The sequence below is a fragment of the Pleurodeles waltl genome, chromosome 5 (genome assembly GCF_031143425.1).
Source record: "Pleurodeles waltl isolate 20211129_DDA chromosome 5, aPleWal1.hap1.20221129, whole genome shotgun sequence".
NCBI lineage: Eukaryota > Metazoa > Chordata > Amphibia > Caudata > Salamandridae > Pleurodeles > Pleurodeles waltl.
Genome location: NC_090444.1, coordinates 1193229034 through 1193247763, shown reverse-complemented (window position 1 = coordinate 1193247763; position 18730 = coordinate 1193229034). Strand labels below are relative to the sequence as shown.

The 18730-nt window shown below is 46.7% G+C and overlaps 1 protein-coding gene across 6 annotated transcripts in view; it reads right to left on the bottom strand.

The window, feature by feature from the left end:
• SOBP (sine oculis binding protein homolog) overlaps window positions 1-18730 on the bottom strand; it is a 368137-nt gene that overhangs the window by 295085 nt on the left and 54322 nt on the right. For all 6 annotated transcript variants that reach the window (XM_069235440.1, XM_069235441.1, XM_069235442.1 and 3 more), the window contains exon 2: window positions 2582-2720. In XM_069235440.1, coding sequence (XP_069091541.1) covers window positions 2582-2720 — 139 coding nt within the window. The remainder of the gene's footprint in view (window positions 1-2581; window positions 2721-18730) is intronic.

The window sequence follows — 18730 nt, the reverse complement described above, 5'->3', positions numbered from 1 at the left end:
GAGTTTTATGATTAATGTACATAATCATTGAGTAGACAAATCTAGCTCGTGTACAATCACAAATGTCAGGTCATATATGGATATTGGAAGGGATGCCATTCATGATCAAAATTGGAGCAAAAGGTGGAGGACAACCAGGAAAAACATAAGATAGGCATCCAGGAGACCATGTATTTGTCATCAGAGCAAAACAGGTACACTTTTGGCACTCTTTTGAACTTCGGGTGATCGGATTCAAGGTGATGAGTAGCACAAGGGCTGTTCAGAATATGGAGTGTAACATGTGCAAATAACCTCTCCCTTGATGCCTGTACTTTAATTTGTGAAGAACAGGAGATTCTGAGTGGCGGCTGACTTAGGCATCTTGTCAGCTGGTATGATAGCATTCAGGAGAGACACTTGTGGTGAAACAGTGTAATGACTTGCAGGGCAGGCAGAGTGGGATCCATTCTGTACATTCTATGATCAGAAGCCAGTACAGAGTTGTCCTTGCTGCACTGATGTGGTCTGTGCGCCACATATCAAACATTGGTGGAAGGTTAAGTTTTTAGTTCATGTTTAAGAGTTTTGTGGGGAGCCCCACATGTATCCCGTGGCAGAAGTCATGGCAGGACACTATCACCACATTGCCTATAGTAGATCTTTGCTGTGGGACCAGCACAGGTTAGAACTACCCAAAGGACGTGCAAAAAAATGGAGAGCACACCTTGCTATACTATTACCATGTAGCACAAATGAAAGATCAGTGCTGGAGAGGCCTCCTAATTTATTAACCTTTTATACAGTCATTGATGGGACAAGCCTGGATAGCGGCTAACTAAAATACAGTATATAAGATCCAGAAGTGAAGAAGTTAGAGTTCAGTTTATGTACTGTTAAAAAGCCAGCCTGACTAAAAATAGCACTCAATGTGCATTAGGCAGTCCGCCTGATGATGGCAACCACCACCCCCTTCCAAAAACTTGAGGCTGAATTGTCCTTCCTTAGAGCACATGTGATAGCCAGTTTTGTAACTGCCCAGCATCAGGGCAAATAGGACTAAATTAGGAATAGAATACAATATATCCTGCTAATTAATCAAAAGCGTCCCAAATAGGACCGTCTAGGCTTCAGATTCCAAATAAGTTTTCACATAGGTTAACAGATAAATGTGCTAACTCGTGAAGTTAAGATGATAGCTAAGATTACAATTCAGCTCAATGAAATTTAGTTAAGCCACTCTCCTATAAAAATATGTGAACTGTCTACTATTCTACTCAGCAAGAAATGTATAAACAAGCAACGGCAAAGTCAGCAGTGTATCTTTTAATATGCTAATGCAAGCAACGTAGGCAAATTAAAGCCAGGCAAGAATGTAAATGTGGGCTTCATTAAAGGCACCCTTGCCTTTAACACTGTTCTTTTCTGTTTCTTTTCCAATAAAGGTTGGTTGACAAGGTATCCTTCTTTGCAGTTCTTCTTTCATTTCTATGACAGAGAAAGACTATAATGGCGGCCCCCTTTGCATATGGCCTTGTCTGAACACAGAAACGAAAAGAAGAGCCCCCTACTTTACCAGTTTCATACTTCGTCCAGACCAGGATTTTTCGTTGCATTCTGGGACTTGTAGGCCTAGCTTTATAATGGGATGAACACTATTACAGAATTCAGCATGCAATGCAAACACCTTGGCGGGATGGGATGAGCTGTTAATGCCTAGAACTGAATATCTCCAGAGGCCTTGACGTTGAAGGCAAGAAAGCCTTCCGGATAGCCGAGATTCCTTTTCCACCTGCACTTATAAGAAGCTGTCCGGAAAAAGAGAAGGAAGGAGCAAACAGTTGGAATGTAAGAGCAGGGCAAGTAAGGAGAAACAAGTAGACAGCCAAAGTACTAGAGGGTGAGGAGAGGAGGAACATGAGGAGGTAAAGGCAATGGAGGGAGGGTCGGTAGAGAGATCAAAGATAATGGTGACTTGGAGAATGATAAACACAGATGAAGTGAGATAAGCAGGCAGGAGCTACCTGTAAGTGGTGGAGACAACAAGGAGTGTACAGGGAAAGGAGGGACAGGGAGGGAAATTCACAGAGTGAGACACGAGGGACACTGATGAAATTACACACTGTTTTTTATATCAAATCACGCCTTCCAGAATAGTGGACAGACATCAGAACTGTTCACATAAGAATTTATTCTTCCTCATCTCCCTATTCTACATGACAATTCAGATGTGCTCTATATGAGAGTAGTGGGAAGGCCTAAATAACATGCACAATTAGGGCGCTATACGGACGAGGAGACTAGGGGACACTTTTGAAGTAAAAAAAATGGGTGATGTGACTGGCACAGTTCTAGGCACCTCTATTCAAGCAAATCCCTGACCTGGAAAGTAAAGCTGTTCAGTTTCAAGAATGGTCACGTAGCTTCAACCCTCCCAAGACGGATTCTCTTTGTGTATCTTGGGACGCGTTTGGTTGTCAAATATGCTAATTTAAAGCCCTCCACAAAGTCACTGAAGGAGACCTTTTCCACATGTCAGCCATAACTCCTGAAGAGTGCACTTTTGCCTCTGCGTAGACAAAGGAACGTTAAATCCCATTACCTTTGAGGACAGAAATATGCTGTCTGCTCTCCCCGTCGGCTGGGTAGTTCCTGATTTCGATATCTTCTCCGTCCTTCAGTTCCACCTTATCGTAGCCATACCAGCCCAGCAGCTCGTTCATGGTGCTCTCGGCAAAGTTCTGAAAGGGAAGGATTGCCAGCTTACTTAGGTGATCAATAATGGTTTGGAGTGAACCGATGAGCATGTACGCTGAATTCCATTTGCACCATGCGCTATTAACTCTGCCCCACTGCCCCCCCCCCCCCAACACAAGAAGTCTATTTTTCCAGTCACATAGACAAAATAGATGGCGTTTAGGTCGCTTGGGGGCATTATGGCAGACCACTGAAAGCTTGTAATAAGAGGACAATGAAGACATGAGAAATGATCTCCATTACTGTCGCCCTAGTAAAAGAAGTCAATGAGCCTTTTCAGTACAGGTCTGTTTCCAGCCAAGTACAAGCGCGTGCCAGACCCAAGTGTGCAGGATGGAAAGAGAAGTACACCCGCCCTTTTTCAGAAAAACGGCTGACAGTATGATGCCTCGGGCCTATTTGTAAATTAAATAACAAATAAATATATGTATTTTGCAATCTGTAATAGACATGAACCACCCAGATCTCGGAAAACACATTGCTCCAGAACCCCTCATTTTGGTTTGGACAAGCAGGAAATGTCTGCTTATATTCAACCAGGCCGATTCATTAAAATATACATAAACATTCCCTGCTGAGCAAGACCCGCTTCATTTCTAACTACCAAGGCCCTCTTACAGTTGCTGCTGTTATTCAAAGTTTTACTTTTTCCATATTTAAAATGAAATTAAAAAGCTGAATCTCAAAAGAATATAGCAAACACAAAAATACTCAGACAATCATCCCTGGCCATCCGTCCAATTTGAGGAAAAAATGCTTTGTTAGAACAGTGAGTTGGAAGAAACATTTAAGGTTTGTGAAATTAGCATGCTACGTATTGGTGGAGGAGAGACATTCTTTTAAGATTGGTTGTGTCTTTTGGCAGAATGGATAGAATGTCCATGGCAAAATTTTTAAGTCTTACCTGTGTGAGCATGCGCTCTCACGTGTGAGAATCTTCTGTTCTATAATAGGCTTGGAACATGCCCAATACTTACCATTGGTTTGCAGTGTTGTCACTCTTCTTTGCTGCCTTCTAATTGGGCAGCAGTTGCCATGGGTCTCTTCCTATGCTTTTGGGGGCACATGGACCATGTACAGATTAATTACATGTAATTAGTGTCCCTCTGCTGTAGGGTTACCAGGTGTCCCGATTTGCCGGGACAGTCCTGGTTTTCACCAGCTGTCCTTGCAGATTTTGGTAAATTTAGCTAATTTCCCGGTTTTTAGAGCAGGTCGATTGAAAACAGCGGAAGGTCCTTTTTTTTGTTTTCCAAAGCAGGTGTAGTTAGCATCTGTTATAAGCAAGCAATTTAATTAACAGGCATTATACTGATATAAAAAATTGCATTTTATTTATGTTCTCAATGTTCTTAGTGCCTCTTCTGTAAGTCTACACTGATGAGCGCTGTCATTCTGTGCACTCAGTTGAAGTAAAATTGTAGTCCTTCTTCTGTTTTTGTGAAACGTCCCAGTGTTTTGGCTTCAAAATTCTGGTTACCCTACTCTGCTGGCCATCCGCTGCGATTCAGGTACTGTTTCTTTTTTTAAAAGCGTTATGACATGGTCCAAGTTAGCCACATCATAGCACTTTTTTTTACCTTTCCCCACCCACCCCCATCCTTCTTTTTCTCCCCTCTTCCACCCACTCTCACATCCCTGTTGCTTCTCCCCCTTAAAAAAGCCCTTCCTCTCTGTGTTTCTTTCCTTCCTCCCACTGAAAGAAGTAAATGCTATGAAGCAGATGGCGCTGGGCACTTCGTAACAATTTTTTTTAACTGTCACATTAACCACCTACTCCCCATTACCCACCTGACTGTCAAAACTAATAGCTCGGTTGTAGGCGAGACCTATTGGCTTTGCCAATGCTTGTTCGAATGTGTATCCAGCAGAAAGGCAAGAGAGCCAGATCTGTGTCGGGTTTTCTAGATAACCAGGATTTCCATTTCAATTAGCTGAATGTAAATGTATTTAGGTGAATATGCAGAAAATCTTATTTGGATCCAGCCCTACTGGCACTGTTGTGAACACCCCTGATTAAAAAACAGAAAATTCCCAACAAGGAGTTCTTTCCCCAAAATACACGGAAGAGGGCACCAGAAGAACCCATGCCTCTTTTCGGTCAGTCAACAGATATACATTCTAATGTCGGTGATGTCATCAAGATACCAAGCAGACCCTGGTGAGGACATCACAGGTCGCAAACACGTTGCAAACAGGACTTGCCATTAAACTCACATACAGGGCAAGAAGATTGGAAGCACCTGATTAACAAAGAGATATGCCAACAAACACACATCTGTTGTTTGTTATATATGCCTTGTCAGTAGAAAAAACGTATCTTGATTTCCTCAATTAAATAAAAATATCAGTTCATGAGAACAACACTGAGAAAGGCGGGGCCCACCACAACAATGTATACTGGAGAGTTTGAAGTCTGAAATACGCAGTAGAAACACAATCCTAGTACAGAAGCAATCAATCTCAAAGCCAATAGGTCTAACAGGCATATTAGGCCAAACTAAAACATTGAAAAAAGCCTGCTTCGGTGAAAAACAAAACGAAAATAATAAATTTCTGTATGCAATTTATCTAAGAGATAGAAAATGCTTGATGAATCTATGTAGTTTTGAAATATATAATAGCCCCTCATCTACTGGAAGGCATACACGCCGTAGGAAGCAAAATGATGCATCAAACAGCCTGTGCCATGAGGTGAAACCATTGTTTGTGAGGAGTCAAAGTCCACTCTGTGTATATTTTAAAGACTTGGTAACACGAGGCCAAACAAATTGCTTAGCTGTCAAGCCATACCGAAAATGTATCATGTAATATTGAGGAGTCAGAAAAATAACAAGCACTGGAAAAGCCAAAAGGTCTCGACTTTGGAACTTATTGGCTTTGTCAACGGATTTTAGCCATGCTGTACAACATCCTCGATACTGTTTGGCATTGCTAAATAATAAGAAATATGGCTATGACGCATCCAACCACATCTGTACGAGCATGCACCATGCGTGCAAAACACATACAAAATGACGTGCACTTTTTTCCCTTCCCCGATTCGAGTTGGATTAGCAAATAAATAAAAAAAATGCACAAAAGTGTTTCCTATTTTTTTTCACAGTGGATGGTGAGGAAAACAACGAGGGATGGTGGAAACAACAGAGACAGAAGCAAAACTGGGATAACGGAAGCAACATGTAGGGCGCATGGGGAAGCAACATGGAGGATGCAAGTGTGGGAAGCAATCCACATGGAGAGAAAGTAACATGGAGCTCAGGGAGGGGAGAAAAGCTAATGGGCAAGAGATAAGAGCACCGTGGAGCTGGAAGTGGGAGAGGCCCAAGGATGAGAAAGCAACGGGGGAGAAGCACATGCAGTCTAGAGCATCATGGAGGGAAGAAGGGGAAAAGCACGTGGGCAACAAAGGGCAAAACGGAGTTTGGGGGGGACCGAATTAGCCAAAGGAGAAGAAGGAAAACAAATGCACTCCTATGGACTGCTTATTCAAAAATAAAAAAGTGGTGCTTAAAAAGCAAGCAGTGGAACAGCACAAGAAATGGAAATAAAGCCCACGCAAGCTAATGAATAAGAAGTAAGCAAATAACACTGACAATAAAGGCAACCAATGGTAAGGAATAGGTGGCTCTACGCAAGGGGTCTCCAACTTTTCTGTAATAGGAGCTACTTATGTTCAATAAAAATCATCCCAAACTACTAACATCATTAGTGCTGTAACAGTGATCACATCAGGGAAGATTATGCTAGTTGCTACCCTATGTAAAATTACTTGCAGTAATCACCTGAGTGCATCAGACAGGACTGCCAGCAGTAATGTAAAAAAACAAGAAGGGCTTTTTCAATTTGAAATGCCTTTACACAGGTAATACGTAACGGCCACAGGTTAAATGCGTCTGGCACCAAGGTAGGAATATCAGTAATAAACTTCCCTAACAACACACACTTTATCAAATATCAGCTTTAAATAGATTTCAAACACCAGCTTATACATCCTGAAAATACACACATTTCCGACACTGATACACATTTTTCAATTTTGGTATACATATATTCAGTCAAGCAAAAGCTTCTAATTTAGTAGGCTGGGCTACACACAGGAGAGCTACTTACAGGTAGCTGCAGAACTACCAGTAGCTCTTGAGCTACTGGTTGGAGAAGGCTGGTCTACGCTCACTGTACGCTGACGATACAGCTTGCAACAGACAGAGCATGCACCGTCTAGTAGGTGAGACCTAAAAAACAAACTTTTTTAAAGGTCATTGATGCAAGTTGTATATAATTAAGTTACTGCACTGCAGACCAGTGAAGTTGCCACTTTTGTCAGGATTTAGTAGAAAGTATGACCAGTTAACAAAACATATTTGCAGTCTTTCTAACTTACTGGGAAGCCAACTCAGCTGTTCACAACGATTTGTTTTGTGTGGGCCAGGGGAAGGCACACTGCCAGTCTTTTTCCAAGTCATGAAAGGGTACATTTTTCATGCAATATTGCTGTTAAAGAGTGCAATGATCTGCAAACATATCGTAAGATAATGTTCAGAAAAGGGTGAGTCCTTTACTATCGTTTGGCCTAGCACACCGAAGTAACAAAGATAGCAGAGGCCTGGGAACAAATGTCCCATCAGGGGCAGTTCAAGGACATTCCACTTAACTGCCAAAGACAATACAACTGAACAGAAAATCAGAAACCAAGTGAAAACATAAGGGTAATATTCACGGTCTGAATTAAGACATCATTTGCTACTCAAATAAAAGACTTTCCATGGGCATCTTTGAAGATGAAAAATGTTGGCAGCTGCAGTCTACAGTAAGCATTAGAGATGAGAACTACAGACCATATGTACAAATTTTAGGGACTGCGATTTCCTAACTGTGAGTTTTTTGTGAATCGCAACTAGGAAATCGAAATTCCTAATGCATGAAACCCACCAACCTTGTTAATATTAATGAGGTAGCTCGCAATTTGTGACCCATTAGGAATCATAGCCGTCATAGGGATGGTGGCCTGACGGGGTCAGCAGACCACCATGCCTGTGATTGCTTTTTAATAAAATAAACATTTTTTTAAAGGGAGTTTTAAAATGAAAAACAATTAACTTTGAAGTTTCATTTTTTTAAAGACCAGGCAGTGGGCTCTTGGATGACTGCCTATTCTTAAAAAATATTTGTTTCAACATTCACAAAGACGAAGGGGTCCCATGGGGACCCCTTCACATTTGCGAAAGATTACCACCACCCTTGAGGTGTTGGTAAAAATGTATGTTTTGCAACTGTTATTTGGTCATGAAACATTCATACATACAACTGCAATTTGGTATTAGGAAGGGACGCCCAAAACATGCCCCTTCCAAATACTGAATTGCTAAACACAAATTGCAATTTGGTGATGTTATCAAATTGCAATTTGTTCTCTGTACCTACAGAAAAGCATTTTTGCAGTCAGTAATGACCCAATTCTGCATATCAGGCCATTTCTAAATGGAAAAATGCTCTTGTACACATGGGTCCTTAGTGCTATTAATTTACATTTCTACTGAGGGGTGGCTCCTCCGCTATGGTGGAGGAGTGTCAACCTCGCCTGAGCAGCAGCTGCAAAACTTTTACAGTAAAAACATAATAAACTAGCAGGGTCACGGGTGTGACATGGACAGAGGGGGAGTGTGCATGTATGTTTGGCCGGCCGTCTCAGGTCGGCCAAATAAACATGCGCAGTAGGCTCTGTCAAACCTGGTAACGCAGTGCCGGATTAGAGAGAGCAGGCAGATGCTCCCACCCTGCCTCAGAGAGCCCAGCCAGGGTGCTCTGTCCAATTCTACCACTGCTTTCAGGCTGCCAGCAGCATGAAAGCAGCGGTAGGACTGGACGCAGGGCAAGCTGGAAGCCTGAGCCTGTCCCTGCAGATGAGGAGCAGTTTTGAGGTGGTGGGGCGTGGCAAAACAGGTGCTTTAAAAAAATATGTATTTTTGTTTTTTGTTTTTTGGTCATGCTCTGCCCTTTTCCCCAACCCGCCCACCCCTAACCCCTTCACTGCCCCTCCCCCTTCACACCACCCGCCCCTTCTCCCTCCGGCAAGCTGTGACTGGTTATACTACAGTGCTACAAGTATGTTGCTACTATGATGTGGTGGCAGATCCGTTCACGAATCCCACCACTCTTAGCAGTAGGTACCGGATGTGGGCAAGGGAGAAAAAGACAAACGTTTTAACTGAAAATAAAAATAAAAGGCAGAGGCAAAGTGCTGCTCCTGGCACAAAAAAAAAGAAACGGCAATGTGAATAACAAAATAAATAAGACAAAACTAATATGCAACAGAATTCGAGCATGATTCGTAGACTGTGGTCCCCAAATTCTACAGGCCGTTTTTTAAGATGAGAACCGGTGTTCTGGGGGGGCGTGGCTTTGGGCGTCAAGATGGCGGTCGCACTCCGAGAGTGCTCTGGACCCCTCCGTCATCCGCCTCAAGAAGCGACTGCCACAACACCCTAAAAATCACCCTGGGTGCTCCCACGGGCTCCGGAACTCTCGGCAACCCTCTGGGGCCGGCGGCGGTGCGCTCCGAGCCGCGGGCGCTGAACGCGACCGGAGCGACAGAGACAAAGTGAAAACCAAGATGGCGGATCGGCTCGCGGCGCCCTGCCGGGCCCGAGGCTGAGGACTGGCTTGCCGGCGCGGCCGCCGCGGGCGGAGCCGCTGCGTGTGGCTCGGAGGGCGCTGGGGCCGGGACTGAGCCCCCCACGTGGAGGAGCACCGTGAACCGGGCAGCTACAAATGCCGTGAGGACTGCCTGGGCCAGGCTCTGACGTCCGAGCCCCCCAGGCTCGAAAACAACACCTCTGGCGAGCGGGAACCTCCCGGCGCCCCACGCCCCGTGAGTCAGGTAGGCGTGGGCCTGGGAGAGAAGCGCACCGCTCCAGTGGCGATTCCCTCGCTTGAACTGCGGCGGAGGCGAGCAGGCGCTTGGGGTGAAACGGGCGGCGCCCCCCCCGGTGGACCGGCGGGCCCGGGGACCCGGCGCTGAGGGAGCTCCCCCCCCCAGGAAGAGAGGCCACTGAGCAAAACAAATCATTGACGGGCCCAGGTGGAACAGTAGGCAAGGCGATGATTCCAGTCCCCCCTCTGTCAAAGAGACCACACACAAAATTTTAATAAGCAAGGACCCCATGAACGTCAATGCTAAATGCTGGGGAATTACTCCTCTGAATACTTGAGCTTATCGTTAATACACCAGCCAACCTGGCCAAAGCGACAGGCCGATGAGGGACAGGAGCAACCATAGGGAGAATTAAGAGAAACTCCATGTTCTGAGTTAGTGGGCTAACGACTGCAGGAAGCCGGGAAGGAAACTGAGATGAAGACCACACGTATGACCTAAAGAATATCATTCCCGCAAACTCCCTCCGAGACTACCCCCTGTGAATGCGCTAAGGGTGCAGAACCTAGACGAGGCAGCGGTAAAAGCCGGAGAGGCCGCCTCCAACCCCCTGAGACAAAATGGGGAAAGACAGAACGAACAAACAACCCCCTCCCTCCCAGCAGCAAAAGATCGACCAATTTACAACACCAGCAGGCCCTAAGGGAGAAGGGGAGACAGCCACTGGAGGCCCAGCACTAGATGGAGTAAGTGCTATTCTCCAAGCCATTCAATCATCGCAGTCAGCCGTGGAGACCAAAATTGGGGAAGTGCGTGAGGATGTGGGCCTCATCAGGCAAGACCTCAGAGATGCGGTGAGTCGAATCACTGAAGTAGAGAGCCGAGTTTCCCAAACCGAAGACGAATTAGCTGATCTTCGAACCAAAGTGGCCCAGCTACAAACACGAACATCCGAGCTACACCGCTGCACGGAGGATGCAGAAAATCGATCGCGACGTAACAACCTACGCCTTGTCGGATTTCCTGAGGGAGTAGAAGGAGATAAAGCTTCAGACTTCTTGGAGCATTGGATTAGGACCTGGATGCCAGACCAAACTCTTTCGCCCTGGTTTGCGGTGGAGCGCGCCCATAGAGCCCTGGCCCCGCGTCCCCCACCGGGCGCCCCCCGGCGCCCGATGATTGCACGCATCCTCAACTTCAGAGATCGGGACAACACCCTCAAAGAAGCAAGACGCTCGGGGGATCTTCAATGGGAAAATCACAGAATTTTTATATTCCCAGACTACACCCGGGAGGTCCAGATCCGTCGGCGCTCATGCGAACAGGTTAAACAAAAACTTAGAGCCATGCAACTTTCATACATGCTCTTATTCCCTGCGAAACTCAAAGTCATCATGGCGGGCAAGGCACACTTCTTCGAATCCCCGGAGGAGGCATGGGACTGGCTCACTGAGGAGGGATTAGGGGCCCGCAAGAGACTTACAACACGAGAGCGGGTATCCTCCCACGACGATCCTCTGCCTACCGGGGGGCCCCGGAGGAGCCGTAAACGTACTAGATCCCGGAAGGGAAGGAAAAATGACCTAGACGCCTCCGTGAAAGAAGGAGCGGCTGGGGGGCCCGACCCCCGAGGGGAAGGAACACCCGGCGAGCCCCTGGAGTCACGGGACCGGGCGCGGGCTGGAGACGATGACCGCTTGAGCCTATCTCCGGTGCTCGGTTGAGATGGCGCGCGAAGCTCCGATGGAAGTGCCGGGAAGAACCAGAGGGTCCGGGTAGCCCCGTGGGGCCCCCCCTTCGAGGGGCTCCTCCGGTGATCCGACTCCTCCCCTCTCTGAGGTTTGCCAAATCTGGCCTGACTTCTTGTGAACAATTGTAAGAGATCCGACTAAATGGAGGGGTCCATCACTCCACTCCTATGACAGCCTCATTGGCTGTTTTGTTCAGGTTGGGGACTAGGGCGACAGATGCTTCCAGGGAGGGAGTATGGGGTGGGGGGTGGTTGGGGGGTAAGAAGTTTGAGTTGGGAATAGATAGCTACAGTTTGTTGACTGGTTTTCACAACTTTAGTAGTGCACTGTTACAGTTAGAATGGTCATTCCTGTGTCCGCTGGCATACACCCGACAACGTAAGACTCCCGCACAGTCCACGCAGGGTCCTCCTTGACACAAATCATCTCCTGGAATGTGAACAGTCTATTAGATAAGATCAAGAGATCCGCAGTAATCAATACTCTCCGTAGGTACTCCCCCTCAGTGGTCCTACTGCAAGAAACCCACCTTCTGGGAACCAAATGCCCTATGCTTGCACGAGGAGGATTCCATCGAGTTTACCACGCAGGCTTCTCCAGAGGCTCCAGAGGTGTGGCCATCCTGCTCCACCGCTCGCTGCCTATGGTGATCACATATACGTTGCCTGACCCGCAGGGCAGATTTGTAGTTGTCTCGGGGCTGCTTCGCGGCTCACCCCTAAATCTCGTATGCGTATATGCCCCCCCAGCAGGACTCAACGCCTTTTTACTCTCACTCCGCCAGGTAATAGCGAGACTCCCCCAGGGAACCACGTTGATAGGAGGAGACTTTAACGTGGTCCTAGACCCCAGACTAGATGTATCCGGAGACATTACTGCGGGCAGGTCCTCCCGAGCCACGAACCTTAACGACTGGGCTGAAAACCTTGGCCTGTGTGAAGTGTGGAGAACCTGGCACCCCAGAGAACGTCAATATACACACACATTGGCCGCTCACCGGGCACACTCTAGAATTGATCTGGTATTCATGCCGGCCCTTGACGTCACCGGCGTCACGGGTGCAGAGATACTGCCCGAGGGTTGTCGGACCACGCGCCGGTACGAATCCGGCTGGGCGGAGTGGATCCCACTAGGCGCCCAGTGTGGCGTCTGAACGCATGGTTCTTGCAAGACAATGATTATACCCTTGAAATTAGGGAACACCTCACACAATATTTTGAACTAAAAGAAGGAACGGTGCAGTCCCCGGGCAGGTTATGGGCCGCCTGTAAGGCTACCCTGAGAGGGCAAGCTAAATGCCTCATACGGGCGCGTGAGCGCGCTCGCGATTCACGAGTGACCGAGTTGGAAACTGAAGCACTAAAGCTGGAGCACCAACAAACAACCTCATCTGAGGCCTCTACAATGAGACAACTGATCAGAGTTCGGGACGAAATCAAGCACTTAGTACTAGAGTCAGCAAAACACATGTGGAGGGCATCATCCGCACGAATATACGGGTGGGGAGACAAAAATGGGAAGCTCCTCCATTGGCTGGCCACCCGGACCCTAGTTAACAGAACAATTCCCGAAATCAGGGATGACTCAGGTACCCTCTTTAAGACACCTTTTGAGATTGCCCAGAGCTTCGCTTCCTACTATGCACACCTGTACACAGAACACTCTCGGCCCACTATGGAAAAAGAATCCCCCCTTCTGAATGACATAACTCTCACCAGGGTTTCCCAGAAGACCAAGGCAAGGATGGATGAGGCAATCAGCATTACAGAAATAACTAACGCGATCGCCAGCCTTGCCACAGGCAAGACTCCAGGGCCAGATGGATTCCCAGTGGAAATATACAAGAAATGTAGCGATATTCTTGCTCCATACCTACTTAAGATGTATGAGGATGCTGAGCAGAGGGGTCACTTCCCTCCCGGGATTGACCTAGCGACAATCGCAGTGATCCCTAAAACCCAACCTCCGTCACAAAACTGCTCGGCATACCGGACCATTTCACTCCTTAATATTGAGATCAAAGTACTGGCCTCAATCCTAGCCTCTAGACTAAAAGACACAATGCCCACCCTGATACACCCTGATCAATGCGGCTTCATGCCTGCCCGTAGCACTAGGCACTGCATTAGACGGTTACATCTGGCTCTGGCACACCGAGGGACCCTGATACACACCCCACTGGCGTTGCTTTTACTTGACTTCGGAAAAGCATTTGATACAGTGGATTGGTCCTACCTTAAACAAGTGTTAATAAAAAAACGGATTTGGACCCAGATTCCGGGGCCTGGTGGGACTACTCTACTCTAACTCAACGGCCCATGTCCAGGTAAATGGAGTAGTCTCAGACACATTCCCTATTAGCCGAGGCACAAGACAGGGCTGTCCATTATCCCCCTTGCTCTTTGCGCTAACGATAGAACCCTTGGCAAAACTGCTACGAGAAGACCCTCTGATAGAGGGCTGGCCGTGGCCGATGTGCCCAGAGGACCGAGTGGCGCTATACGCGGACGATGTCCTGTTATACATCTCTAACCCGGCCAAGAGTGGCCCACGCATTCTGCAAATTCTAAATCTTTTTTCGGAGGCTTCAGGACTGACTCAGAACCCCAATAAATCCCTGCTGGTTCCCCTCCATCAGTCACGCGACTGTGTGGACTGGCAGCAAAACATACCAGTGCGGAGGAATAGCTTCAAATACCTAGGGGTACATGTTTCAACGCTCCCTGAATTAACGTGGGAGCTCAATATTACTCCACTAACCAAAAAAATCAAAAACGATCTCCAACGTTGAAGGGACCTCCCCCTCAACATACTTGGTAGAATCGCTCTCTATAAAATGATGGTCCTTCCCAGGCTCCTCTATCTCCTCCAGAACTTCCCACATCGTATCCCCATGAAATGGTTTAAAGATATGGACTCGCTAGCTCGCCAGTTCCTGTGGAGTGGTGCCCGGCCCCGTCTGGCGCTTAAAACTTGCCAGAGAGATGTCTATGAAGGGGGTCTGGGAATGTCCAACATTCACTACTACCACCTGGCTGCGCAGCTGTTAGTGATTAATGACTGGATGGGGGGGGGATGGACAGATCCGGCATACCGGCTGGAACTCCAGACACTGAGTTATACTAGGATTTTTGATGCCCTGTACGGTGGGCCGATTTCGCGAGGGGTCCCGGAGGTGACCGGGGTGGTACTACAGGGATGGCGGACGGCCCAGAAGGTGTCGGGATGGTGGGGGCGACTTACCCAACAGACTCCACTGTGGCATGGGACATACTTAAGAGAGGTAGCCGCCCTGGAGGGATTCCAGAAATGGGATAATATAGGTATCTCCACACTGGGAGATGTATGGGAGAGCTCATGCATGCGATCCTTTGAGAGCCTGCAGGCAACCTATTCGCTAAACAAGACACAATTCCATAAATATCTCCAGGTCCGTCACGCCCTACTGACGCAGATACAGACAGGGGATAGCATTCCCGAGAGTAGCCCTATGGAGAGAAGGGCATTGATGGGGAACTTGGGTAAGGGAGGCATCTCCCAGATATATCGTACATTGATTACTGCCACTGCATGTTCCTTGGAGGGGCTGCGTCGGAAATGGGAGGGATGGGTGGGACCTCTGGAGGAGATGGACTGGAATGAAGCACTGGCAGCTCCTCATACCTTAACGATGACGACTCGTCTCCGACTAATACAGACCTACTATCTCCATGCAGTTTACCTTACACCCGCCAAATTATACAAGGCGAGCCTCCGACCCACAGATGACTGCCCCCGGTGTATGAGTCCAGATGCCGACTTTTTCCATATGGTGTGCCCAGTGATTAAAACATATTGGGGGGCTATATCGCGAGAGATCTTAACGGTCTTGCAGGTAGATACGGAGTTGACACCATTGACATTCCTACTAGGTATCATGGAGGACTCTGGGCTGAGAAGACCAGAACGAACCTTCCTAGGGTTGGCATGCCTAGTAGCCAAAAGAGACATCATGGCGGACTGGAAGGCCAATAAAGCACCAGCTCTGGCGAAGTGGAGACGGGGGTGGACTGGTGTGCTCAATGTGAAAAGCTAATATACGAGGCTAGGGGTTCCCCCGAAAAATATAACAAGATATGGGGAAAGTGGAAAGCCACAACAGATTACCCTGCCCCCACAAACTGAATGACACACCAAAAGGGTGAGCCAGAACACACACCACCTTCCCCCTCTCCTATGAGGGACGAGTTACTTACGAAATACACCATCGTAGAGATGTACAATCTAAGCGCTTAGGGGTTGTCTGGGACATTGGGATTGAGCACTGTTTAGTGCCCGTTGGCACCAATTCATCAATATGTATAACTGTTTTATTTGGTTTTTTTTTCTCGTTTTTTTTCCTTTTGCAAAATCAATAAAATGTCTTTATTAAAAAAAAGAGAACCGGTGTTCTGAATTTTACAGGTGAGCGAATATAGACAGAAAGATTTTAGTCTTGTTCCCCAGAATCCACTGAATTCCCAAGGAAGATTGAAAAATCACAGTTCCGAAACAAACACAGAAACAGAGCAGCACAAACTGCTTAGGTAGCACCCTGATAATCTTCATTAACCATAAACTTCAAGGGTTGAATCTGTGCCTGCCTCTCTTTTATCTGTACCAGCTCTGTGAGCACGTCTCAATCAAGTCAAGGCAGCACCGCAGAAGAATGGGAGATGAGAATATGTGATGAAGAGAAAGGCCTGGTGCTGCCTACTAGAATCTTTAGGGCGGCTAACACTGAGCTTGGCTTCACACTCAAGGGGTACAATCTGTCACAAGAGACAGTCCACGAATAGAGCAGCATGTTCGAAAAAGAGTGACGAGCGGTGGCCACTAGCAATAGCTCAGGCCGCTAGCCTTTTGAATGTCTTTAGTGGCCATTTTACCAACTTCCTTGCCTGAAGGTAAAATCAGGCAATACTAGCCAGTGAGGTGAGAGCCCACTGGGGGCAGAAAACGCCATGACAAACTGAGGAATTCTTGCAGAGTCATCAAGGGGCTACAACTCAGATGTAGCCAAAGCCTTCCCCTGGCAGACTAATAGAGCATCCAAGCATAAATAACAGCTCCCTCACAGGCCCACCGCAGTGCATTTGGTAAGAAAAGATCTCTGGTTTTCAATGTTCCTTTACAGTAGCATGTTTGAGAACTATCATAATCATGCCGCTGACAATGTGGTACAATGCAGGTGATTTCCTTAAGGCCGTCACTCTTGTGACTGCACCAGTTTGTTGTTTATCAGCGTAATAGTCTCCACGCACGGCAAATCATGCACACTCTAATTAGCAGACCTACACTGACAGACTGTGAATGTGTGGTAACAATGAATGAAGCTGTTAAATCAGCTTACAGACAATTATAATACACAAAGACCTAACTCCTGCAAATGTAAACGTGATTTAGTGCAGCCAACAAAAAAGTAGTGGGGTGGAGGACTACACCCTGGACAGTAGATGGGAGTGTGGCATTCAAAGACACCAATCAGGACCATGGTTTGAGGGGCAATATGATCAGATGACTGCAAAGTGACCAACACACATGACAAGGCCTTGGGGAGTAACAGATGAGACTGGAGCGGCAGAAGAACATGGTACAGGTGGATTATTGCTTGGAAGACTGTTTATAAACATCAGGCCCCACCTTCAAAGGTTAAGAAATGTTAGGGCGCTAACAGAAAAATGGGCACCCAGGTCTCAGTGGGGGTTGTCATGTGCTAAGCCTGAACGAACTCTTCAGAAACCAAACAGGAAAAGATGGTGAATGCAAGGACCTGCCATCGATCAGCAGAGGTGAGGCGAAGGCCGTAAAATAATTCTAACAAAACTGCAGCATTTTAACATACAGAACAGTAAAGAGTGTATGGAGTATGAGGAGTAGTGGTTGGGTGAGGTGTGGTTGGAGGAATTTTATGCTGTCAGTGAGGGAGTGTGTGCATTCAAGACACAAACAAAAATACGGTCTCCTTCATAGCCTTTATTTTCAAGAGGTCAACAGCGTGAGTGATTACTACCAATATCCTATGATACTTAAAGCATTAAAGCAGGGTGGCTAAGAAATGGTGGTGATGGCAGCAGCATAACTAATCACCCTACTATTGAACTGAGTAATATTTATTAATTGCGGAAAGCGTCTTTAAACACCGCAGGGCTTCTTCTATGATTGCAATATTAAGAAACTGCTCGAAACCATTTACTTTTAATCCTTTACTCATAACAACTGAATAATTGTTCATATCTGTACTTAACTATCCCCGAGATGGTTCTATAATTACTTGCTGTCAAATTAAGCACAGTTAATTCCAGTTGGGTTCTGCTAATCTCTATTGCCTGCCAAACACACTGCCAGCCAGAGATACCCTGGTCTACAGGAGACCAACGTGTGCTCGGGGTCCAAAGGTCATCAGAAACAAACACTGGACTTGCCAGGCAGATGGATTCATGAATGTAGAGGGAGCCAGCGGCCTACATACCACTCCTGAGCCCTGTTTGATCCCTAAGGCACTGTGAGGATAATAAGATTGGTTTAGGAAGAGATTAATAGAGGTGTACTCCATTTTATTGTCAGGGTGCCTTAGATCTGGGTCATAAAACGAGAAGACTCTTCTTCCTTATACTCGCAGGTATAGCACTTACAACAGTGAGGTATATGAGGCTATATCACAGAAGTGGCCTTAGGTTCAACTCAGGGTCAGATGGCGTGCCACTCTTCTAACAAAAGGAACACAATATCGGATCTTTTTGACCTATATTTGTGTGGGTAGGTGTATGTGCATATCTGTGTGTATATGCGAGTAGCTCTTTTCTTGAAGCATGGGAAAGGTTCCAGATTTTAGGGCACAGGACGTAGATTTTTTTTATATTTTGTTCTTGGATTTCATTGCACATCACCAGGTAGCCTATACCTCCTGGTGGAAGCATTTTGGGAGGATTTCATCTTGTTAGATCTGTGACGTGCCACCATGGCACTAAAGTCTTTTAAGGGTGCAGTAGCGATTGGTGACAATGCAGCTGATCAAGTAGCCAGTAGACAAGTGGGTAGAGGTGCTTGAAAACATAATTATATATATTTTTTTATCATTTCAGTATTAGAGCTGTTAGGAATACATGTAGTAACTGCTACACAGCACAGAAGAATGTACTATAATTACACTTTAATCTCAAGTCACACTGTCAGCAGAATTACCTGTATATGCTGGAGCTTCAGTGCACATGAAAGATGACAGACTAAGCATGATGGAGGCTGAGCCCGCGATGGCAGTGCAACCTACCTCATTCTACCCAGGTAGCGTAGGTGAAAAGGGACAGCCCTTTCAGAGTGAGCACACCTTTATGCACAAGCGGATACGTAA